This window comes from Mustelus asterias, chromosome 31 (genome assembly GCF_964213995.1).
Source record: "Mustelus asterias chromosome 31, sMusAst1.hap1.1, whole genome shotgun sequence".
NCBI classification, from domain to species: domain Eukaryota; kingdom Metazoa; phylum Chordata; class Chondrichthyes; order Carcharhiniformes; family Triakidae; genus Mustelus; species Mustelus asterias.
The window spans coordinates 2,616,481-2,642,681 of NC_135831.1; the positions used below are offsets into that span (position 1 = coordinate 2,616,481).

At 51.2% G+C, this 26,201-nt stretch overlaps 1 protein-coding gene across 2 annotated transcripts in view; it reads right to left on the reverse strand.

Annotated features, from left to right (window-relative positions):
* The window catches only part of pelp1 (proline, glutamate and leucine rich protein 1), a 63,966-nt gene that overhangs the window by 27,497 nt on the left and 10,268 nt on the right, over positions 1-26,201 (reverse strand). The window contains exons 5-10 of one of the 2 annotated variants that reach the window (XM_078200826.1): positions 24,061-24,132; positions 18,509-18,568; positions 15,000-15,150; positions 12,870-12,999; positions 11,477-11,564; positions 4,132-4,220 (exon numbers count right to left, since the gene is read on the reverse strand). In XM_078200826.1, the coding sequence (XP_078056952.1) occupies positions 4,132-4,220; positions 11,477-11,564; positions 12,870-12,999; positions 15,000-15,150; positions 18,509-18,568; positions 24,061-24,132 (590 nt within the window). The remainder of the gene's footprint in view (positions 1-4,131; positions 4,221-11,476; positions 11,565-12,869; positions 13,000-14,999; positions 15,151-18,508; positions 18,569-24,060; positions 24,133-26,201) is intronic. The other variant, XM_078200827.1, reaches the window with a different exon arrangement.

Consider the following 26,201-nt stretch of genomic DNA (forward strand, 5'->3'; position numbering starts at 1 on the left):
GGAGGGGGATACCGTCAGAATGTCAGGAGATGCTCAATTCAAACTGTAAACTCTTACCCACCAACCCAACAGCTGACATTCAAAACCTCCATCCGACTGTCAAAACCTAGTTGCTCTCAGCAGAGAACTGGAGTGTTGCAGGATCTGCCTCTGCCCCGCTCTCAGGCAGTCACTGCCAGATCCTAACCACGCGTTGTAGGAGAACATTTTGCATCATTTTGGCACTGATTGGCAGCACTGGGTGACACAGTGGTTAGCATTGCTACCACACAGCGCCAGGGACCCTGGTTCAATTCCCAGCCTGGGTCACTGTCTGTGCGGAGTCTGCACATTCTCCCCATGTCTGCGTGGGTTTCCTCCGGGGACTCCGGTTTCCTACCACAATCCAAAGATGTGCAGGTTAGGGGGATTGGCCATGCTAAACTGTCCCTTAGTGTCCAAAGATGTGCAGGTTTGGTGGATTGGCCATGCTAAATTGCCCCTTAGTATCCAAAGATCTACGGATTAGGTGGATTGGCCATGCTAAATTGTCCCTTAGTGTCCAAAGATGTACAGGTTAGGTGGATTGGCCATGCTAAACTGTCCCTCAGTGTCCAAAGATGTGCAGGTTAGGTGGATTGGCCATGCTAAACTGTCCCTTAGTGTCCAAAGATGTGCAGGTTCGGTGGATTGGCCATGCTAAATTGCCCCTTAGTATCCAAAGATCTACGGATTAGGTGGATTGGCCATGCTAAATTGTCCCTTAGTGTCCAAAGATGTACAGGTTAGGTGGATTGGCCATGCTAAATTGCCCCTTAGTATCCAAAGATGTACGGATTAGGTGGATTGGCCATGCTAAATTGCCCCTTAGTATCCAAAGATGTACGGATTAGGTGGATTGGCCATGCTAAATTGTCCCTTAGTGTTCAAAGATGTACAGGTTAGGTGGATTGGCCATGCTAAATTGTGCCTTATAATCAGGATGCAATGTCAGGGTGATTAGCTAGCTCACTCATGGAATAAGGCTGGGTGGAATGGTTGTTGGAGTTTAGAAGGATGAGGGGAGATCTTATTGAAACTTACAGGATACTGCGAGGCCTGGAGAGAGTGGACGTGGAGAGGATGTTTCCATGAGTAGGAAAAACTAGAACCAGAGGGCACAACCTCAGGCCAAAGGGACGATCCTTTAAAACAGAGATGAGGAGGAATGTCTTCAGCCAGAGAGTGGTGAATGTGTGGAACTCTTTGCCGCAGAAGGCTGTGGAGGCCGGGTCATTGAGTGTCTTTAAGACAGAGATAGATAGGTTCATGATTAATAAGGGGATCAGGGGAAAAGGCAGGAGAATGGGGATGAGAAAAATATCAGCCATGATTGAATGGCGGAGCAGACTCGATGGGCCGAGTGGCCTCATTCTGCTCCTACGTCTTATGGTCTACGTTCAGTCCTCAGCTTGCCTTCTGCACCAATAAGATATAGGAGCAATAGACCGTACAATCCTTCGAGTGTCCCGCATCACTTAGTGCGAGCGTGGCCACTTAACTCCCACTCTCTCACCCAGTCCCCTGGAACCTGTCAGTCAAACAAAGGGGGGCAGTTTCCCTCGATCTGCACGACCCGGACCCTTCATGATGTTGAGCATCCATCCCGAATCTCCTCTCAACCTTCTCTTTACTCGGAGAGAACGGCGTTGGGCCCTTCAATCTCTTCACTGACCTGGTACCCAGATCACCAACAACCTGTCCTGGTCCCCCCCACGCCGACACTATAGTTAAGAAAGCCCCACCAACGCCTCTACTTTCTCAGAAGACTAAGGAAATTTGGCATGTCCACAACAACTCTCACCAACTTTTACAGATGCACCATAGAAAGCATTCTTTCTGGTTGTATCACAGCTTGGTATGGGCTCCTGCTCTGCCCAAGTCCACAAGGAACTACAACCCAATCCATCACGCAAACCAGCCTCCCATCCATTGACTCGACCTGCACTTCCCATTTCCAACTCTGGGAACAACCCTTCCCAAAGGATGTGAAGGCACTGGAGAGGGCACCAAAAAGACTCTCACTATAGTTAAGTAACCCCACCAACACCTCTACTTTCTCAGAAGACTAAGGAAATTTGGCATGTCAGCTACGACTCTCACCAACTTTTACAGATGCACCATAGGAAGCATTCTTTCTGGTTGTATCACAGCTTGGTCTGGGCTCCTGCTCTGCCCAAGACCGCAAGAAACTACAAAAGGTTGTGAATGTAGCCCAATCCATCACTCAAACCAGCCTCCCACCCATTGACTCTGTCGACACTTCCCGCTGCCTCGGGAAAAGCAGCCGGCATAATCAAGGACCCCACGCACCCCGGACATTCTCTCTTCCACTTGAGCAGTATGGTGGCACAGTGCCTCACAGTGCCAAGGACCCGGGTTCAATTCTGGCCTCGGGTCACTGTCTGTGCGGAGTTTGCACATTCTCCCAGTGTCTGCGTGGGTTTCCTCCGGGTGCTCCAGTTTCCTCCCACAATCTAAAGATGTGTGGGTTAGGTGGATTGTCATGATGTGGAGATGCCGGCGTTGGACTGGGGTAAACACAGTAAGAAGTTTAACAACACCAGGTTAAAGTCCAACAGGTTTATTTGGTAGCAAAAGCCACACAAGCTTTCGGAGCTCTTAGCCCCTTCTTCAGGTGAGTGGGAATTCTGTTCACAAACAGAGCTTATAAAGACACAGACTCAATTTACATGAATAATGGTTGGAATGCAAATACTTACAACTAATCCAGTCTTTAAGAGACGAAACAATGTGAGTGGAGAGAGCATCAAGACAGGCTAAAAAGATGTGTATTGTCTCCAGACAAGACAGCCAGTGAAACTCTGCAGGTCCACGCAACTGTGGGAGTTACAAATAGTGTGACATGAACCCAATATCCCGGTTGAGGCCGTCCTCGTGTGTGCGGAACTTGGCTATCAGTTTCTGCTCAGCGACTCTGCGCTGTCGTGTGTCGCGAAGGCCGCCTTGGAGAACGCTTACCCGAATATCAGAGGCCGAATGCCCGTGACCGCTGAAGTGCTCCCCAACAGGAAGAGAACAGTCTTGCCTGGTGATTGTCGAGCGGTGTTCATTCATCCGTTGTCGCAGCGTTGTAGGTGGATTGGCCATGCTAAATTAACCCTAATGTCAGGGGGACTCACCTGATAAATATGTGGCTACAGGAATAGGGCCTGGGTGGGATTGTGGTCAGTGCAGACTCGATGGGCCGAATGGCCTCCTTCTGCACTGTAGGGATTCTATCATATTTCGATCGGGGAAAAAGATACAAAAGTCTGAGGTCACGTACCAACTGATTCAAGAACAGCTTCTTCCCTGCTGCCGTCAGTCATTTGAATGAACCTACCATGCATCAAGTTGATCTTTCTCTACACCCTAGCTATGACTGTAACACTACATTCTGCACCCTCACCTTTTCTTCTCCCCTGTGTACTCTGTGAACGGTATGCCTTGTCTGTATAGCGCGCAAGAAACAATACTTTTCACTGTATCCCAAGACACGTGACAATAATAAATCAAATCCTTCTCCCCTATGTACTCTATAAACATGATGTGGAGTTGCTGGCGTTGGACTGGGGTGAACACAATAAGAAGTCTCACAACTCCAGGTTGAAGTCCAACAGGTTTATTTGGTACCACGAGCTTTCGGAGCGCTGCCCCTTCATGAGGTGGGTGCCGACACTCATTCACCCTGATGAAGGAGCAGCGCTCCGAAAGCTCGTGCTACCAAATGTTGGACTTTAACCTGGTGTTGTGAGACTTCTTACTGTACTCTATGAACGGTATGCTTTGTCTGTATAGCGTGCAAGAAACAATACTTTTCACTGCATCCCAATACATGCGACAATAATAAATCAAATCCTTCCATCCTATGTACTCTATGAACGGTATGCTTTGTCAATCCTTCAGCCCTGCCACCGTTCTCATTGATCTTTCTTGCACCTTCGCGCTACTGCCTTCACATCTTGCCCGTAGCGTGGAGCCCGGAACCGGGCGTGAAACGCCGCAAGTTATTCTCACATCGATTGTTTCTGACGGGGAGAAGCCTCAACCCTGAGTGAGGGAAGGTTTATTTTACTCACGACTTTCCCGAGCGAGCGGCGGTACACTTACACGGCGATGAGCGATGACAGGAGCTCCAGGGCGTCGCAGTGGATCGTCGGCAGGACTAACATTTTCAACGGCCCTTCGCCCACCCAGCTCTGCAAGGAGGGATCGAGAGGAAGACATTTGACGGTGGACCAAACACAACTGCGTGTCACAACAGCGCTGGGACGAAGCGAGACCAGCGAGTGTCCAAATGAGTCCAGTCACGGGATCGTGCGCAACGCTGCGACGGTACCGCGCCTTAAAGAGATGTACTTTAGAACATTGAACATTACAGCGCAGTACAGGCCCTTCGGCCCTCGATGCTGCGCCGACCAGTGGTACCAATCTAAAGCCCCTCGAATCTACACTATTCCAATATCATCCATATGTTTATCCAATAACCGCTTGAATGCTCTTAATGTTGACGAGTCCACCACTGCTGCAGGCAGGGCATTCCACGCCCTTACTACTCTCTGAGTAAAGAACCTACCTCTACCATCTGTCCTATATATCTCACCCCTCAATTTAAAGCTATGTCCCCTCGTGCTAGCCGTCACCATCCGAGGAAAAAGGCTCTCACTGTCCACCCTATTTAATCCTCTGATCATCTTGTATGCCTCTATTAAGTCACCTCTTAACCTTCTTCTCTCTAACGAAAACAACCTCAAGCCCCTCAGCCTTTCCTCATACGATTTTCCCACCATACCAGGCAACATCCTGGTAAATCTCCTCTGCACCCTTTCCAACGCTTCCACATCTTTCCTATAATACGGCGACCAGAACTGTACGCAATACTCCAAATGCGGCCGCACCAGAGTTTTGTACAGTTGCAGCATGACCTCCTGGCTCCAAAACTCAATCCCTCGACCAATAAAAGCTAACACACCGTACGCCTTCTTAACAACCCTATCAATGTGGCTGCCACCTTTCAGGGATCTATGCACATGGACACCCAGATCCCTCTGTTCATCCACACTACCAAGTATCTTACCATTAGCCCAGTACTCTGTATTCCTGTTACTCCTTCCAAAGTGAATCACCTCACATTTTTCCGCATTAAACTCCACTTGCCACCTCTCAGCCCAGCTCTGCAGCTTATCTATGTCCCTCTGTAACCTGCAACAACCTTCCGCACTGTCTACAACTCCACCGACTTTAGTGTCATCCACAAATTTACTAATCCATCCTTCTACGCCCTCATCCAGGTCATTCATAAAAATGACAAACAGCAGTGGCCCCAAAACAGATCCTTGCGGTACACCACTAGTAACTGAACTCCAGGATGAATATTTCCCATCAACCACCACCCTCTGTTTTCTTACAGTCATGTTTAGTCATGTTTCTTGCTCTGTTCTACGCACTCTAAGCTGCTTTGTCTGCATCCAACAGCACTGCGTTGTTACTGCAGCAACATAATTGATCTTAATCGCTACCATGTTTGATTTAAGACCATAGGACATAGGAGCAGAATGAGGCCACTCGGCCCATTGAGTCTGCTCCGCCATTCAATCATGGCTGATATTTTTCTCATCCCCATTCTCCTGCCTCTTCCCCATAACCCCTGATCCCCTTATTAATCAAGAACCTATCTATCTCTGTCTTAATGACCCGGCCTCCACAGCCTTCTGCGGCAAAGAGTTCCACAGATTCACCACTCTCTGGCTGAAGAAATTCCTCCTCATCTCTGTTTTAAAGGATCGTCCCTTTAGCCTGAGGTTGTGCCCTCGGGTTCTAGTTTTTCCCACTAGTGGAAACATCCTCTCCACGTCCACTCTATCCAGGCCTCGCAGTAAGTTTCAATAAGATCCTCCCCCTCATCCTTCTAAACTCCAACGAGTACAGACCCAGAGTCCTCAACAGTTCCTCACACGACAAGCTCTTCATTCCAGGGATCATTCTTGTGGACCTCCTCTGGACCCTTTCCAAGGTTAATCTGGGCTAATGCAGGGTTCTTGTTATCTTGTGTTTTCCCCTGGGATGTTGCAGAGTAGGGCTTCACTCGGTTGATTGACAGCCAAGGTAATGGGATTGGATGCAGCTCGGGAGCTGAACACCGTCTGCATTTGGAATTTTTAGAGCGAGTTTGCTTCCTTTGTATCTCTTGCTCTGTCGGGAATAAAGGCTGGAATCTGCCAAGACATAAGCCTCTCTCTCCGAGGTTCTCCTGTTTGGGGGGGGGGGGGGGGGGGGGGGGGTGGTGTGTGCGGACAGAGCTTTCTCTGGAAATTGATGCATGAGTATTAGAAGACAAGTGTTTGTCTGGATCACTCTCCAGAAGTGTCAAAAGGCTGGAAATCTAGTACCCAAGTAAGCATCGTGGGTTTCTGGACAAACTGGTTCTAAGGAGGAGATTCATGACCGTGAGGGGATCGTGCTAAATTGGAACAACAGAGATAGCTAGCTGTTAAGGATTATATTAAAAGTTAAAGTTATTTATTTGTCAAAAGTAGTCTTGTAACACTGTAATGAAATCATAGAAACCCTACAGTGCAGAAAGAGGCCATTCGGCCCATCGAGTCTGCACCAACCACAATCTCACCCAGGTCCTACCCCCATATTTACCCGCTAATCCCTCTAACCTGCGCATCTCCGGACACTAGGGGGCAATTTTAGCACGGCCAATCCACCTAACCCGCACATCTTTGGACCGTGGGAGGAAACCGGAGCACCCGGAGGAAACCCACGCAGACACGTGGAGAATGTGCAGACTCCACACAGATAGTGACCCGAGCCGGGAATCGAACCCGGGTCCCTGGAGCTGTGAAGCAGCAGTGCTAACCACCGTGCTACCGTGCCACCCTGGTGTTACTGTGAACATCCCCTAGTCGCCACACTCCGGCGCTTGTTCGGGTAACACTGAGGGAGAATTTAGCACGGCCAATGCACCCTAACCAGCACGGCTTTTGGACTATGGGAGGAAACCAATTTCCACTGTAAATTTCAAGAAGATCCCTCCCTCATCCTTCTAAACTCCGAGTACAGACCCAGAGTCCTCAACCCGTTCCTCATACGACAAGCTCTTCATTCCAGGGATCATTCTTGTGAACCTCCTCTGGACCCTTTCCAAGGTTAATCTGGGCTCATGCAGGGTTCTGTTATCTTGTGTTTTCCCCTGGGATTAAACGCACGCAGACAGGGGGAGAATGTGCAGAGGCAGTAACCCCCAAGCCGGGAATCGAACCCGGCTCCCTGGCGCTGTGAGGCAGCAGTGCTAACCATGCCCTAATGGGTCACTTGAATCATAGCTGGAGTGAAACACACTAACGCTCTCCCTGATGCCAAAATCAAAAGCAAAAGTTGGGAGTCTAGGCTAACCTCCTAATCTACTCTGGAGTTTTTGATCTGGTTCTCAATGAATCTGTAGTGTTATGAGGATGTATATATTTCTGTGTTTAGGTATGTATCTCGCACACACAACAGAAAATGCTGGAAAATCTCAGCAGGTCTGGCAGCATCTGTGGAGAGAGAATAGAGCAAAGTCTGGATGACATAGGAATTAGGAGCTGGAGGAGGCCATTCAGCCCTTCGAGCCTGCTCCGCCATTCAATCAGATCATGGCTGATCTCTCCCTGGTCTCAAATCCACCTCCCCACCTCTTCCCCATCTCCCTTTAACCCGTTTTTATATCAGAAATATATCCATCTCCTTCTCGAACCCATTCAATGATTCAGACTCCCCCGCGCTGTGGGACAGTGAGTTCCACAAACTCACCCCCCTCTGCGAGAAGTAGTTCCTCCTCATCTCAGTTTTAAATCTACCGCCTCTCAACCTCTACCCTGTGACCTCTTGTTCGAGATTGCCCCACACGGGGGAAACATTTGCTCCACATTCACTCTATCAATCCCTTTTAGTATTTTATATCCCTCGATCAGATCCTCTCTCATCCTTCTAAACTCCAGCGAGTACAAACCCCAAACTGTTTCATCTCTCCTCATACGTCAACCCTTTCATCCCCGGAATCAATCTGGTGGAACCTCCTCTGAACTGCCTCCAATGCCACCCACATCCTTTGGGGCGGCACGGTTGGCACAGTGGGTTAGCATTGCTGCCCCACAGTGCCAGGGACCCAGGTTCAATCCCAGCGGCACAGTTGGCACAGTGGGTTAGCACTGCTGCCTCACAGCGCCAGGGACCCAGGTTCAATCCCAGCGGCACGGTTGGCACAGTGGGTTAGCACTGCTGCCTCACAGCGCCAGGGACCCAGGTTCAATCCCAGCGGCACGGTTGGCACAGTGGGTTAGCATTGCTGCCCCACAGTGCCAGGGACCCAGGTTCAATCCCAGCGGCACGGTTGGCACAGTGGGTTAGCACTGCTGCCTCACAGCGCCAGGGACCCGGGTTCAATCCCAGCGGCACGGTTGGCACAGTGGGTTAGCACTGCTGCCTCACAGTGCCAGGGACCCGGGTTCGATTCCCGGCTTGGGTCACTGTCTGTGCGGAGTCTGCATGCTCTCCCCGTGTCTGCGTGGGTTTCCTCCGGGTGCTCCGGTTTCCTCCCACAGTCCGAAAGACGTGCTGGTTAGGGGTGCATTGGCCGCGCTAAATTCTCCCTCAGTGTTACCCGAACAGGCGCCAGAGTGTGGCGACGAGGGGAATTTCACAGTAGCTTCATTGCAGTGTTAATGTCAGCCGTACTTGTGACACTAATAAATAAACTTTACATTCCTTATCTTTTCTCTCAATTTTATCTCTCTCCCACCCATCTCCCCCCCCTCCCTCCCCCCCCCCCCCCCCACATCTTCATCTGTCACAGTTTACCCTCTGATTTCAGCTTCTCTGCCGTTTGGCCACTTTAGTCTCTCTAGGGACTGCCATTCGCAGCCTTTCACCTGGTTTTTGTGGCTATGACTCATCTTTCAATCCCTCACCCCCCGCAGTATATCTCCCACTTTCTCTGCCTTTTAGCTTTGTCATAGGGTCACAGAACCATAGAATCCCGACAGTACAGAAAGAGGCCATTCAGCCCATCGAGTCTGCACCGACCACAATCCCACCCAGGCCCTACCTCCATACCCCTACCTGGACTCGAAACATCAGCTCTTTTCTCTCCTCACAGATGCTGCCAGACCCGCCGAGATTTTCCAGCAGTTTCTCTCTTCTGGTTTCAGATTCCAGCATCATTTGCTTCTAAATTTTAACCACCTTGTTGAGTCACACACATTACCACAGGCAGCGCTTTACTCAAAAACTTGCTGTCTCACTCAATCCAACCCCAGAGACACCTAGGATTGGTCTGTCTTTAAATTCATTCCTGGGACATGGGCGTCGCTGGCTGGGCCCAGCATTTATTGCCCATCCCTAGTTGCCCTTGGAGGGCAGTTGAGAGTCAACCACATTGGCTGTGGCTCTGGAGTCACATGTAGGCCAGACCGGGGTAAGGACGGCAGATTTCCTTCCCTAAAGGGAACCAGATGGGTTTTTCTGACAATCGACAATGGTTTCACGGTCATCGGTAGATTGTCTTGGCGTGTTTTAAGTTTGATAATTTCTTCCTCTTGATAAACGTTTTAATTTGTCCAGTTTTTTTAAAGGTTGACTCCGGAGCTGAGAGGGTTGGTTTATGAGGAGAGACTGAGTAGACTGGGGCTATACTCATTGGAATTCAGTAGAATGAGGGGAGATCTTATAGAAACATATAAGATAATGAAGGGAATAGATAAGATAGAAGCAGGGAAGTTGTTTCCACCGGCGGGTGAAACTAGAACTAGGGGGCATGGCCTCAAAATAAGGGGGAGCAGATTTAAGACTGAGTTGAAGAGGAACTTCTTCACACAAAGGGTTGTGAATCTGTGGAATTCCCTGCCCAGTGAGGCTACCTCGTTGAATGTTTTTAAGGCAAGGATGGATAGATTTTTGAACAGTAAAGGAATTAAGGGTTATGGTGAGCGGGCGGGTAAGTGGAGCTGAGTCCACAAAAAGATCAGCCATGATCTTATTGAATAAGAACATAAGAATAGGAGCAGGAGTAGGCCATCTGGCCCCTCGAGCCTGCTCCGCCATTCAATAAGATCATGGCTGATCTTTTCGTGGACTCAGCTCCACTTACCCGCCCGCTCACCATAACCCTTAATTCCTGTTCCAAAATCTATCCATCCTTGCCTTAAAAACATTCAATGAGGTAGCCTCACTGGGCAGTGAATTCCACAGATTCACAACCCTTTGGGTGAAGAAGTTCCTCCTCAACTCAGTCCTAAATCTGCTCCCCCGCTATTTTGAGGCCGTGCCCCCTAGTTCGAGTTTCACCCGCCAGTGGAAACAACTTCCCTGCTTCTATCTTATCGATTCCCTTCATAATCTTGTATATTTCTATAAGATCTCCCCTCATTCTTCTGAATTCCAATGAGTATAGCCCCAGTCTACTCAGTCTCTCCTCATAAGCCAACCCTCTCAACTCCGGAATCAACCCGGTGAATCTCCTCTGCACCCCCTCCAGTGCCAGTATATCCTTTCTCAAGTAAGGAGACCAAAACTGTACACAGTACTCCAGGTGTGGCCTCACCAGCACCTTATACAGCTGCAACATAACCTCGCTGTTTTTAAACTCCATCCCTAGAATCATAGAAACCCTACAGTGCAGAAGGAGGCCATTCGGCCCATCGGGTCTGCACCGACCACAATCCCACCCAGGCCCTACCCGCTAATCCCTTTTTTTTTACCCGCTAATCCCTCTAACCTACGCATCCCAGGACTCCAAGGGGCAATTTCTAACCTGGCCAATCAACCTCACCCGCACATCTTTGGACTGTGGGAGGAAACCGGAGCACCCGGAGGAAACCCACGCAGACACGAGGAGAATGTGCAAACTCCACACGAGGAGAATGTGCAAACTCCACTCCCTCTCGCAATGAAGGACAAAATTCCATTTGCCTTCTTAATTACCTGCTGCACCTGCAAACCAACTCCTTGAGATTCCTGCACAAGGACACCCAGGTCCCTCTGCACAGCAGCATGCTGCAATTTTTTACCATTTAAATAATAGTCCATTTTGCTGTTATTCCGACCAAAATGGATGACCTCAGGTTTACCAACATTGTACTCCATCTGCCAGACCCTCGCCCACTCACTTAGACTGTCTATATCCCTTTGCAGACTTTCAGTACCCTCTGCACACTTTGCTCTGCCACCCATCTTAGTGTCATCTGCGAACTTTGACGCACTGCACTTGATCCCCAACTCCAAATCATTGATGTAAATCGTAAATGGCGGAGCAGGCTCGAGGGGCCAGATGGCCTACTCCTGCTCCTAGTTCTTATCACGGGGTTCCTATGCTTTTGCGTTCAGTAGCTTGCCCTCCTCGTTCCGACAATACAGAAAACAAATTAAACTCGGACAAGACAAATCCGAGACGGATTCCAGTGCCGGATCTTACCATGTTCTTGGTGTTGATGTTTAAGACTCGGCAAACCAAGTTCAGGATGTCCTGTAGTGGCAACTTGACAGGTACTGGGAAATCCGAACTGAGAGACGAGGAGAGAGCGAGAGAGAGATGGAGGGAACAGACAAGAGTTAGAAAAAAAACCCCACAAATATTAATTCAATAGAAGTCACGGATAGGATTTTTTAAAAATTCATTCTTTGGACATGGGCGTCCCTGGCTGGGTCCAGCATTTATTGCCCATCCCTAGTTGCCCCTTGGAGGGCAGTTGAGAGTCAAGCACATTGCTGTGGCTCTGGAACCACATGCAGGCCAGACCGGGTAAGGACGGCAGATTTCCTTCCTGATAGGAACCAGATGGGTCATCAGTAGATTCTTAATTCCAGATTTGTTTTGAAAATTGGACAGCACAGTGGTTATTTAATTTTTAAAAATTCTTTCTTAGAAATCCTACAGCACAGAGAGAGGCCATTCGGCCCATCGAGTCTGCACCGACCACAATCCCACCCAGGCCCTACATATCCCCACATATTTACCCACTAATCCCTCTAACCTACGCATCCCAGGACACTAAGGGGCAATTTTTAGCATGGCCAATCAACCTAACCCGCACATCTTTGGACTGTGGGAGGAAACCGGAGCACCCGGAGGAAACCCACGCAGACACGAGGAGAATGTGCAAACTCCACACAGACAGTGACCCGAGCCGGGAATCGAACCCAGGTTCCTGGAGCTATGAAGCAGCAGTGCTAACCCACTGTGCCACCGTGCCGCTTTCATTGGGTTAAGGGTTGGGCCAGCTTTTGTTTTCCTCCCCGGGGCGGCGTGGTGGCACAGTGGGTTAGCACTGCGGCCTGGGACCCGGGTTCGATCCCTGGCTTGGGTCACCGTCTGTGCAGAGTTTGCACGTTCTCTTTCCCCCACCCCCCCGCGCCTGCGAGGGTGCAGACCCCGCCACAGACAGTGACTCAAGCCGGGAATCGAACCCGGGTCCCTGGCGCTGAGGGGCTGCAGCGCTAACCCGCTGTGCCGCCCTAACAGCTGCCCTTGAACTGAGTGACTTACTGGGTCATTTCAAAGGACAGTTGAGAGTCAACCACATCGGCTGTGGGCTCTGGAGTCACATGTAGGCCAGACCGGGTAAGGACGGCAGATTTCCTTCCCTAAAGGGAAGGTTTTTCCGACAACGGGTCATCAGTAGATTCTTAATCCCAGATATTTTAAAAATTGAATTCAAATTCCACCACCTGCGGGATTCGAACCCGGGTCCCCCCAGAACTTGAGACGAGTTTCTGGATTAATAGTCGAGCGATGATACCACTAGGCCATCGCCTCCCCATGAGTGGAGCGGGGTGGCCTCCCCGAGGAGGGTGGAGGCCGGACGTACCTGAGAAGCAGCGAGAGGCACCTGCTCAGTGCAGAGAATCTCTGCCTCAGACGCAGCGCGCAGAACGGGTCACTGTCACACAGCACAGGCAGCGGGAGGTCGACGCCGGGTCCCTCGTAGTGAACGGGGTCTGCGGGCAAACGAGAGAGGTAGAGATCGGGGGGGGGGCGGGTTTAGGGTTAGGGACAAGACAGATAGAGATCAGGGGGTGGTGTCAGTATTCGTCTGCAGATTTCACGAGCGGTTCTGTACAAAGAAAGCCCCACCAACGCCTCTACTTTCTCAGAAGACTAAGGAAATTTGGCATGTCCGCTACGACACTCACCAGCTTTTACAGATGCACCATAGAAAGCATTCTTTCTGGGTGTATCACAGCTTGGTCTGGGGCTCCTGCTCTGCCCAAGACCGCAAGGAAATACAAAGGGTCGTGAATGTAGCCCAATCCATCACGCAAACCAGCCTCCCATCCATTGACTCTGTCTACACTTCCCGCTGCCTCGGGGAAAAGCAGCCAGCATAATCAAGGACCCCCCACGCACCCCGGACATTCTCTCTTCCACCTTCTTCCGTCGGGAAAAGGACACAAAAGTCTGAGGTCACGCACCAACCGACTCAAGAACAGGGCCCAAATGACAAAAGGTCATCCAGACTCAAATCAGATACAGGACGGATATCAGAGGTAGGTTCTTTACGCAGAGAGTGGTTGGGGTGTGGAATGGACTGCCTGCAGTGATAGTGGAGTCAGACACTTGAGAAACATTTAAGCGGTTATTGGATAGGCACATGGAGCACACCAGGATGATAGGGAGTGGGATAGCTTGATCTTGGTTTCAGATAAAGCTCGGCACAACATCGTGGGCCGAAGGGCCTGTTCTGTGCTGTACTGTTCTATGAATGGTGTTGAACATTGGGCAAAACGTTGGCTTCATTCTCTCTCCACAGGTGCTGTCAGACCTGCTGAGATTTTCCAGCATTTTTACTCCCCCCCCCCACAAAGAGAGAGAAGTGTTTTTAAGTTTATTAGTGTCACGAGTTGGCTTACATTAACACTGCAATGAAGTTACTGTGAAAATCCCCTAGTCGCCGCACTTTGGCGCCTGTTCGGCTCCCTGCTGCCGTCAGACTTTTGAATGGACCTACCTCGCATTAAGTTGCTCTTTCTCTGCACCCTAGCTATGACTGTAACACCACATTCTGCACTCTCTCATTTCCTTCTCTATGAACGGTATGCTTTGTCTGTATAGTGCGCAAGAAACAATACTTTTCACTGTATCCCAATACATGTGACAATAATAAATCAAATCCTTCTCCCCTATGAACTCTATGAACGGTATGCTTTGTCTGTATAGCGCGCAAGAAACAATACTTTTCACTGTGTCCCAATACATGTGACAATAATAAATCAAATCCTTCTCCCCTATGTACTCTATGAACAGTATGCTTTGTCTGTATAGCGCGCAAGAAACAATACTTTTCACTGTGTCCCAATACATGTGACAATAATAAATCAAATCCTTCTCCCCTATGAACTCTATGAACGGTATGCTTTGTCTGTATAGCGCGCAAGAAACAATACTTTTCACTGTGTCCCAATACATGTGACAATAATAAATCAAATCCTTCTCCCCTATGAACTCTATGAACGGTATGCTTTGTCTGTATAGCGCGCAAGAAACAATACTTTTCACTGTGTCCCAATACATGTGACAATAATAAATCTAATCCTTCTCCCCCGTGTACTCGATGAACAAGTACTCAAGGTGCCTCCTCATGAACAGGCTGCACTTTTGCAGCAAGACTTCACGATTTTTATACTCCATCTCTCCCCGTTGCGATACAAATTCTGTTTGCCTTGCTAATTGCATGCTGGCTGCAAGCAATGAGGGATTCATACACAAGGACGCCCAGATCCCTCTGTACCGCGGCTTTCTGCCGTCTCTCCCCAGTTAAAACAAAAAATCAAATTCCGTTTTGCGACTCTTCCTGCCAAAGCGGACGGGCTCACATACCACCACCCACCCCCACCCCCCCAACCACCCACCACTCCAGCACCCACAGCTGTCCTGCCCACGCATTTAAAGCTTTGCTACGGGACAGGGAACCGGGCCGGGCTCGTATTTGAGTCCTCACCGTTTTCCGCCTCTTCGTACAGCTGCTCCAACACGCCGTGTAGGGTGGCCAGGAGGCAGTGCAGCTGCTGTGCCCAGGACTCTGCGTACTTCACCCCCTGGGCAAATCCCGTGCCCAGGCTCGGTAACAGCACGTAGCACTGGCAGGCCAGCTGGACAGGGCGGGGGGGGAAGAGAAAGATCAGAGGAAAAAACGTACAGTCAGACAGTGCATGATGCAGCAACAGGCCATTCAACCCGATACACCCATCCTAGCCCCCTCTCTCGGACGACTACTCACTCAATCCCACTCAGTCCCGTAGCACCTGCAGTGCAGAAAGAGGCCATTCAGCCCATCAAGTCTTGCTCCGAAAGAGCATCCCACCCATGTGTTCCATTCCGCCCTATCCCTGTAAACCCGCATATTTAGCATGGTCAATCCACCTAACCAGCACATCTTTGGACACTAAGGGACAATTCAAAATGACCAATCCACCTAACCTGCACATCTTTGGACACTAAGGGACAATTTAGCATGGCCAATCTACCTAACCTACACTTCGTTGGGCACTAAGGGACAATTTAGCATGGCCAATCCACCTAACCTGCACATCTTTGGAGACGAAGGGACAATTTAGAATGGCCAATCCACCTAACCAGCACATCTTTGGGCACTAAGGGGCAATTTAGCATGGCCAATCCACCTAACCTGCACATCTTTGGACACTAAGGGACAATTTAGCATGGCCAATCTACCTAACCTACACTTCGTTGGGCACTAAGGGACAATTTAGCATGGCCAATCCACCTAACCTGCACATCTTTGGAGACGAAGGGACAATTTAGAATGGCCAATCCACCTAACCAGCACATCTTTGGGCACTAAGGGGCAATTTAGCATGGCCAATCCACCTAACCTGCACATCTTTGGACACTAAGGGGCAATTTAGCATGGCCAATCCACCTAACCTGCACATCTTTGGAGACGAAGGGACAATTTAGAATGGCCAATCCACCTAACCAGCACATCTTTGGACACGAAGGGACAATTCAAAATGACCAATCCACCTAACCTGCACATCTTTGGACACTAAGGGACAATTTAGCATGGCCAATCCACCTAACCTGCACATCTTTGGAGACGAAGGGACAATTCAAAATGACCAATCCACCTAACCTGCACATCTTTGGGCACTAAGGGGCAATTTAGCATGGCCAATCCACCTAACCTGCACATCTTTGGGCACTAAGGGGCAATTTAGCATGGCCAATCCACCTAACCTGCACATCTTTGGGCACTAAGGGACAATTTAGCACAGCCAATCGCCCCTAACCCGCACATGGGGGGCCAGGAATCCAATCCGGGTCCCTGGCGCTATGAAGCAGCAGTGCTAACCACTGTGCCATCCATCACTCTCTGCTGTAAACATACTCAACGACTGAGCTTCCACAGACCTCTGGGGTAAAGAACCCCAAAGATTCACCACCTTCTGTGCACAGAAATATCTCCGAATCTCGGTCCCAAGTAGCTACCCCCTGATTTTGAAATTGTGCCCCCTGGTTCTGGGCTCCCCAGTGGTGCCACTGTTCTCGCTCTGGAGGGAGTGCAGCGAAGGTTTACCAGGCTGATTCCGGGGATGGCGAGACTGATGTGTGAGGAGAGATTGACCAGGTTAGGATTGTTTTCACTGGAGTTCAGACGAATGAAGGGGGATCTCAGAGAGATTTATAAAATTCTAACAGGACTAGACAGGGTAGATGCAGGGAGGATGTTCCCGATGGTGGGGGGAGTCCAGAACCAGGGGGTCACAGTCTGAGGATTCGGGGTAGACCATTTAGGACGGAGGTGAGGAGACATTTCTTCACCCGGTGAGCCTGTGGAGTTCATTCCCACAGGAAGTAGTTGATGCCAAAACATTGAATGTATTCAAGAGGCGGCGAATGGGGTCAAAGGTTATGGGGGGAAAGCAGGATTAGGCTATTGAGTTGGATGATCAGCCATGATGGTGATGAATGGCGGAGCAGGCTCGAAGGGCCGAATGGCCTCCTCCTATCTTCTATATCTGGACACTAAGGGACAATTTAGCACGGCCAATCCACCTAACCTGCACATCTTTGGACATTATGGGCGGCACGGTAGCACAGTGGTTAGTACTGCTGCTTCACAGCTCCAGGGACCTGGGTTCGATTCACGGCTTGGGTCACTGTCTGTGTGGAGTTTGCACATTCTCCCCGTGTCTGCGTGGGTTTCCTCTGGGTGCTCCGGTTTCCTCCCACAATCCAAAGATGTGCGGGTTAGGTTGATTGGCCATTCTAAAAATTGCCCCTTAGTGTCCTGGGATGCGTAGGTTGGAGGGATTAGTGGGTAAATATGTAGGGATATGGGGGTAGGGCCTGGGTGGAATTGTGGTCGGTGCAGACTCAATGGGCCGAATGGCCTCTTTCTGTACTGTAGGGTTTCTATGATTTCTATGATTATGGGGCAATTTAATTTAGACAAATGCGAGGTGATGCATTTTGGTCGATTGAACCAGGGCAGGACTTACTCAGTTAATGGTAGGGCGTTGGGGAGAGTTACAGAACAAAGATCTAGGGGTACATGTTCATAGCTCCTTGAAAGTGGAGTCACAGGTGGACAGAGTGGTGAAGAAGGCATTCGGCATGCTTGGTTTCATTGGTCAGAACATTGAATACAGGAGTTGGGGCGGCTTGTTGAAGTTGTACAAGACATTGGTAAGGCCACACTTGGAATACTGTGTGCAATTCTGGTCACTCGATTATAGAAAGGATATTATTAAACTAGAAAGAGTGCAGAAAAGATTTACTGGGATGCTACCGGGACTTGATGGATTGAGTTATAAGGAGAGGCTGGATAGACTGGGACTTTTTTCTCTGGAGCGTCGGAGGCTGAGGGGTGACCCTTATAGAGGTCTATAAAATAATGAGGGGCACAGATTAGCAAGATAGTCAATATCTTTTCCCAAAGGTAGGGAAGTCTAAAACTAGAGGACATAGGTTTAAGGTGAGAGGGGAGAGATATAAAAGTGTCCAGAGGGGCAATTTGTTCACACAGAGGGAGGTGAGTGTCTGGAACGAGCTGCCAGAGGCAGTAGGAGAGGCGGGTACAATTTTGTCTTTTAAAAAGCATTTAGACAGTTACATGGGTACGATGGGTATAGAGGGATATGGGCCAAATGCGGGCAATTGGGACGAACCTAGGGGTTTTAAAAATAAAGGGCGGCATGGACAAGTTGGGCCGAAGGGCCTGTTTCCATGCTGTAAACCTCTATGACTCTAAGCCGGGAATCGAACCCGGGTCCCTGGCGCTGTGAGGCAGCAGTGCTAACCACTGTGCCACCGTGCGGCCTAAAATGCGGAATGCAAACTTCACCACCCGCAACGCCATCTTGTGATCCCAGGAAAGACAGCCCTCGTAGAAGGGGCAGCGTGTAGAACTTCACCCGACAACGCAGAACTCAACGCAACTCAACACGAGGTTAAATCTCACTCACAATACCTCCCTGTGCTCACCTCCTGGACATTAGGACTTGCGGTATCCAGTTTATTGAGAAAATACGCAGCCAGTTTGCCCTGTCAGCCCAAAGAAAGACAAAGTTACAACCATCCTGAGAATTCATCTCGTGTGAGCTCCAAGTGTCTGCTCTGTCCCCACCAGTACTGTACCCCAGTGTTATACAGCGACAGCCCCATCCCCACCAGTACTGTACCCCAGTGTTATACAGCGACAGCCCCATCCCCACCAGTCCTGTACCCCAGTGTTATACAGCGACAGCCCCATCCCCACCAGTCCTGTACCCCAGTGTTATACAGTGACAGACCCGTCCCCACCAGTCCTGTACCCCAGTGTTATACAGCGACAGACCCGTCCCCACCAGTACTGTACCCCAGTGTTATACAGTGACAGACCCGTCCCCACCAGTACTGTACCCCAGTGTTATACAGCGACAGACCCGTCCCCACCAGTACTGTACCCCAGTGTTATACAGCGACAGCCCCATCCCCACCAGTACTGTACCCCAGTGTTATACAGCGACAGCCCCATCCCCACCAGTGCTGTACCCCAGTGTTATACAGCGACAGCCCCATCCCCACCAGTCCTGTACCCCAGTGTTATACAGTGACAGACCCGTCCCCACCAGTCCTGTACCCCAGTGTTATACAGCGACAGACCCGTCCCCACCAGTACTGTACCCCAGTGTTATACAGTGACAGACCCGTCCCCACCAGTACTGTACCCCAGTGTTATACAGTGACAGACCCGTCCCCACCAGTCCTGTACCCCAGTGTTATACAGCGACAGACCCGTCCCCACCAGTACTGTACCCCAGTGTTATACAGTGACAGACCCGTCCCCACCAGTCCTGTACCCCAGTGTTATACAGTGACAGACCCGTCCCCACCAGTCCTGTACCCCAGTGTTATACAGCGACAGACCCGTCCCCACCAGTACTGTACCCCAGTGTTATACAGTGACAGACCCGTCCCCACCAGTACTGTACCCCAGTGTTATACAGCGACAGACCCGTCCCCACCAGTACTGTACCCCAGTGTTATACAGCGACAGACCCGTCCCCACCAGTACTGTACCCCAGTGTTATACAGCGACAGCCCCATCCCCACCAGTACTGTACCCCAGTGTTACACAGCGACAGACCCGTCCCCACCAGTACTGTACCCCAGTGTTATACAGCGACAGACCCGTCCCCACCAGTACTGTACCCCAGTGTTATACAGCGACAGACCCGTCCCCACCAGTGCTGTACCCCAGTGTTATACAGCGACAGACCCGTCCCCACCAGTACTGTACCCCAGTGTTATACAGCGACAGACCCGTCCCCACCAGTACTGTACCCCAGTGTTATACAGCGACAGCCCCATCCCCACCAGTACTGTACCCCAGTGTTATACAGCGACAGACCCGTCCCCACCAGTACTGTACCCCAGTGTTATACAGCGACAGACCCGTCCCCACCAGTACTGTACCCCAGTGTTATACAGCGACAGACCCGTCCCCACCAGTACTGTACCCCAGTGTTATACAGCGACAGACCCGTCCCCACCAGTACTGTACCCCAGTGTTATACAGCGACAGACCCGTCCCCACCAGTACTGTACCCCAGTGTTATACAGTGACAGACCCGTCCCCACCAGTACTGTACCCCAGTGTTATACAGAGACAGACCCGTCCCCACCAGTACTGTACCCCAGTGTTATACAGTGACAGACCCGTCCCCACCAGTACTGTACCCCAGTGTTATACAGCGACAGACCCGTCCCCACCAGTACTGTACCCCAGTGTTATACAGTGACAGACCCGTCCCCACCAGTACTGTACCCCAGTGTTATACAGTGACAGACCCGTCCCCACCAGTACTGTACCCCAATGTTATACAGTGACAGACCCGTCCCCACCAGTACTGTACCCCAGTGTTATACAGTGACAGACCCGTCCTCACCAGTACTGTACCCCAGTGTTATACAGCGACAGACCCGTCCTCACCAGTACTGTACCCCAGTGTTAAACAGTGACAGACCCGTCCTCACCAGTACTGTACCCCAGTGTTATACAGCGACAGACCCGTCCTCACCAGTACTGTACCCCAGTGTTATACAGCGACAGACCCGTCCCCACCAGTCCTGTACCCCAGTGTTATACAGTGACAGACCCGTCCCCACCAGTACTGTACCCCAGTGTTATACAGTGACAGACCCGTCCCCACCAGTACTGTACCCCAGTGTTATACAGTGACAGACCCGTCCCCACCAGTACTGTACCCCGGTGTTATACAGTGACAGACCCGTCCCCACCAGTACTGTACCCCAGTGTTATACAGTGACAGACCCGTCCCCACCAGTACTGTACCCCAGTGTTATACAGTGACAGACCCGTCCCCACCAGTACTGTACCCCGGTGTTATACAGCGACAGACCCGTCCCCACCAGTCCTGTACCCCAGTGTTATACAGTGACAGACCCGTCCCCACCAGTACTGTACCCCAGTGTTATACAGTGACAGACCCGTCCCCACCAGTACTGTACCCCGGTGTTATACAGCGACAGACCCGTCCCCACCAGTACTGTACCCCAGTGTTATACAGTGACAGACCCGTCCCCACCAGTACTGTACCCCAGTGTTATACAGTGACAGACCCGTCCCCACCAGTCCTGTACCCCAGTGTTATACAGCGACAGACCCGTCCCCACCAGTACTGTACCCCGGTGTTATACAGCGACAGACCCGTCCCCACCAGTACTGTACCCCGGTGTTATACAGCGACAGACCCATCCTCACCAGTACTGTACCCCAGTGTTATACAGCGACAGACCCGTCCCCACCAGTACTGTACCCCGGTGTTATACAGCGACAGACCCGTCCCCACCAGTACTGTACCCCAGTGTTATACAGCGACAGACCCGTCCCCACCAGTACTGTACCCCAGTGTTATACAGCGACAGACCCGTCCCCACCAGTACTGTACCCCAGTGTTATACAGCGACAGACCTGTCCCCACCAGTACTGTACCCCAGTGTTATACAGCGACAGACCCATCCTCACCAGTACTGTACCCCAGTGTTATACAGTGACAGACCCGTCCCCACCAGTACTGTACCCCAGTGTTATACAGTGACAGACCCGTCCCCACCAGTACTGTACCCCAGTGTTATACAGCGACAGACCCATCCCCACCAGTACTGTACCCCAGTGTTATACAGTGACAGACCCGTCCCCACCAGTACTGTACCCCAGTGTTATACAGCGACAGACCCATCCCCACCAGTACTGTACCCCAGTGTTATACAGCGACAGACCCATCCTCACCAGTACTGTACCCCAGTGTTATACAGCGACAGACCCATCCCCACCAGTACTGTACCCCAGTGTTATACAGCGACAGACCCGTCCCCACCAGTACTGTACCCCAGTGTTATACAGCGACAGACCCATCCTCACCAGTACTGTACCGCAGTGTTATACAGTGACAGACCCGTCCCCACCAGTACTGTACCCCAGTGTTATACAGTGACAGACCCGTCCCCACCAGTACTGTACCCCAGTGTTATACAGTGACAGACCCGTCCCCACCAGTACTGTACCCCAGTGTTATACAGCGACAGACCCATCCTCACCAGTACTGTACCCCAGTGTTATACAGTGACAGACCCGTCCCCACCAGTACTGTACCCCAGTGTTATACAGCGACAGACCCGTCCCCACCAGTACTGTACCCCAGTGTTATACAGTGACAGACCTGTCCCCACCAGTACTGTACCCCAGTGTTATACAGTGACAGCCCCATCCCCACCAGTACTGTACCCCAGTGTTATACAGTGACAGACCCATCCCCACCAGTACTGTACCCCAGTGTTATACAGCGACAGACCCATCCTCACCAGTACTGTACCCCAGTGTTATACAGTGACAGACCCGTCCCCACCAGTACTGTACCCCAGTGTTATACAGCGACAGACCTGTCCCCACCAGTACTGTACCCCAGTGTTATACAGTGACAGACCCGTCCCCACCAGCACTGTACCCCAGTGTTATACAGTGACAGACCCGTCCCCACCAGTACTGTACCCCAGTGTTATACAGTGACAGACCCGTCCCCACCAGTACTGTACCCCAGTGTTATACAGTGACAGACCCGTCCCCACCAGTACTGTACCCCAGTGTTATACAGTGACAGACCCGTCCCCACCAGTACTGTACCCCAGTGTTATACAGTGACAGACCCGTCCCCACCAGTACTGCACCCCAGTGTTACACAGCGACAGACCCATCCCCACCAGTACTGTACCCCAGTGTTATACAGCGACAGACCTGTCCCCACCAGTACTGTACCCCAGTGTTATACAGTGACAGACCTGTCCCCACCAGTACTGTACCCCAGTGTTATACAGCGACAGACCCGTCCCCACCAGTACTGTACCCCAGTGTTATACAGCGACAGACCCATCCCCACCAGTACTGTACCCCAGTGTTATACAGCGACAGACCCATCCCCACCAGTACTGTACCCCAGTGTTATACAGTGACAGACCCGTCCCCACCAGTACTGTACCCCAGTGTTATACAGCGACAGACCCATCCCCACCAGTACTGTACCCCAGTGTTATACAGCGACAGACCCGTCCCCACCAGTACTGTACCCCAGTGTTATACAGTGACAGACCCGTCCCCACCAGTACTGTACCCCAGTGTTATACAGTGACAGACCCGTCCCCACCAGTACTGTACCCCAGTGTTATACAGCGACAGACCCGTCCCCACCAGTACTGTACCCCAGTGTTATACAGTGACAGACCCATCCCCACCAGTGCTGTACCCCAGTGTTATACAGTGACAGACCCATCCCCACCAGTACTGTACCCCAGTGTTATACAGTGACAGACCTGTCCCCACCAGTGCTGTACCCCAGTGTTATACAGCGACAGACCCGTCCCCACCAGTACTGTACCCCAGTGTTATACAGTGACAGACCCGTCCCCACCAGTACTGTACCCCAGTGTTATACAGTGACAGACCCATCCCCACCAGTACTGTACCCCAGTGTTATACAGTGACAGACCCATCCCCACCAGTGCTGTACCCCAGTGTTATACAGTGACAGACCCATCCCCACCAGTACTGTACCCCAGTGTTATACAGTGACAGACCTGTCCCCACCAGTGCTGTACCCCAGTGTTATACAGCGACAGACCCGTCCCCACCAGTGCTGTACCCCAGTGTTATACAGCGACAGACCCATCCCCACCAGTACTGTACCCCAGTGTTATACAGTGACAGACCCATCCCCACCAGTACTGTACCGCAGTGTTATACAGTGACAGACCCGTCCCCACCAGTACTGTACCCCAGTGTTATACAGTGACAGACCCGTCCCCACCAGTACTGTACAATCACACCCTCCTGCACATTTCAAACTCAGTCGATGACAGACGCTGGTCTGAGAGATCACCATAACTTGCGAACTATGTTTGTAAATTTAAATTGGGGCTGTTTTCCAATTTGAACGTTGCCTTTAAGAGGGTGACCCAGGCAAAACAGCAAGGTTCCTTACCCGCAGAGATCCACACGCCCTGGGATAGAAGGTCATACAAGCCTTCATTCCGTCCATCGCTGACCGCTGACACTGCAAAAGAGACAAGAGTGTTACACCTTCCCCCTGCGTTCGCTCACACGGTAAACTCTTGCTGAGGACAGCAAGGGGTCAGGAACTACAAACATTTCAATCTTTTCCTTCAAAATGGAGACGGGAAATCCTTTAGAATCCATAGAATCCCTGCAGTGCAGAAGGCCATTCGGCCCATCGAGTCTGCACCAACCACAGTCCCACCCTATCCCTCTTGCCCCACATATTTACCCTGCTATTCCAACTGACACTGAGGGGCAATTTAGCCTGGCCAATCAACCTAACCCGCACGGCTTTTGGACTAATCCCAGTGTCCCCCCTCTCCCCCCGTAGCCCTGTATCAACCCCAAACTAATCCCACTGCCCCGCTCTCCCCATAGCCCTGTATCAATCCCCAAACTAATCCCACTGCCCCACTCTCCCCATAGCCCTGTATCAATCCCAAACTAATCCCACTGCCCCACTCCCTCCCCATAGCCCTGTATTAATCCCCAAACTATCCCACTGCCCCACTCTCCCCATAGCCCTGTATCAATCCCCAAACTAATCCCACTGCCCCACTCTCCCCCCATAGCCCTGTATCAAACCCCAAATTAATCCCACTGCCTCACTCTCTCCCCATAGCCCTGTATCAATCCCCAAACTAATCCCACTGCCCCGCCCTCTCCCCATAGCCCTGTATCAATCCCCAAACTAATCCCACTGTCCCACTCTCCCCCCATAGCCCTGGATCAATCCCCAAACTAATCCCACTGCCCCACTCTCTCCCCAAAGCCCTGTATCAATCCCCAAACTATCCCACTGCTCCACTCTCTCCCCATAGCCCTGTATCAATCCCCAAACTAATCCCACTGCCCCACTCTCCCCCCATAGCCCTGTATCAAACCCCAAATTAATCCCACTGCCTCATTCTCCCCATAGCCCTGTATCAATCCCCAAACTAATCCCACTGCCCCGCCCTCTCCCCATAGCCCTGTATCAATCCCCAAACTAATCCCACTGTCCCACTCTCCCCCCATAGCCCTGTATCAATCCCCAAACTAATCCCACTGCCCCACTCTCTCCCCATAGCCCTGTATCAATCACCAAACTAATCCCACTGCCCCGCTCTCTCCCCATAGCCCTGTATCAATCCCCAAACTAATCTCACTGCCCGCTCTCTCCATAGCCCTGTATCAATCTCAAACTAATCCCACTGCCCCACTCTCTCCCCAGAACCCTGTATCAATCCCCAAACTAATCCCAGTACCCCGCTCTCTCCCCATAGCCCTGTATCAATCCCCAAACTAATCCCACTGCCCCACTCTCCCCCCATAGCCCTGTATCAATCCCCAAACTAATCCCACTGCCCTACTCTCTCCCCATAGCCCTGTATCAATCACCAAACTAATCCCACTGCCCCGCTCTCTCCCCATAGCCCTGTATCAATCCCCAAACTAATCCCACTGCCCGCTCTCTCCCCATAGCCCTGTATCAATCTCAAACTAATCCCACTGTCCCACTCTCTCCCCCGAACCCTGTATCGATCCCCAAACTAATCCCAGTACCCCGCTCTCTCCCCATAGCCCTGCATCAATCCCAAACTAATCCCACTGTCCCACTCTCTCCCCATAGCCCTGTATCAATCCCCAAATTAATCCCACTGCCCCACTCTCTCCCCATAGCCCTGTATCAATCCCCAAATTAATCCCACTGCCCCACTCTTTCCCCATAGCCCTGTATCAATCACCAAACTAATCCCACTGCCCCACTCTCTCCCCATAGCCCTGTATCAATCCCCAAACTAATCCCACTGCCCCACTCTCTCCCAATAGCCCTGTATCAATCCCCAAACTAATCCCACTGCCCCGCTCTCTCCCTATAGCCCTGTATCAATCCCCAAACTAATCCCACTGCCCCACTCTCTCCCCATAGCCCTGTATCAATCCCAAACTAATCCCACTGCCCCGCTCTCTCCCCATAGCCCTGTATCAATCCCCAAACTAATCCCACTGCCCGCTCTCTCCCCATAGCCCTGTATCAATCTCAAACTAATCCCACTGCCCCACTCTCTCCCCAGAACCCTGTAT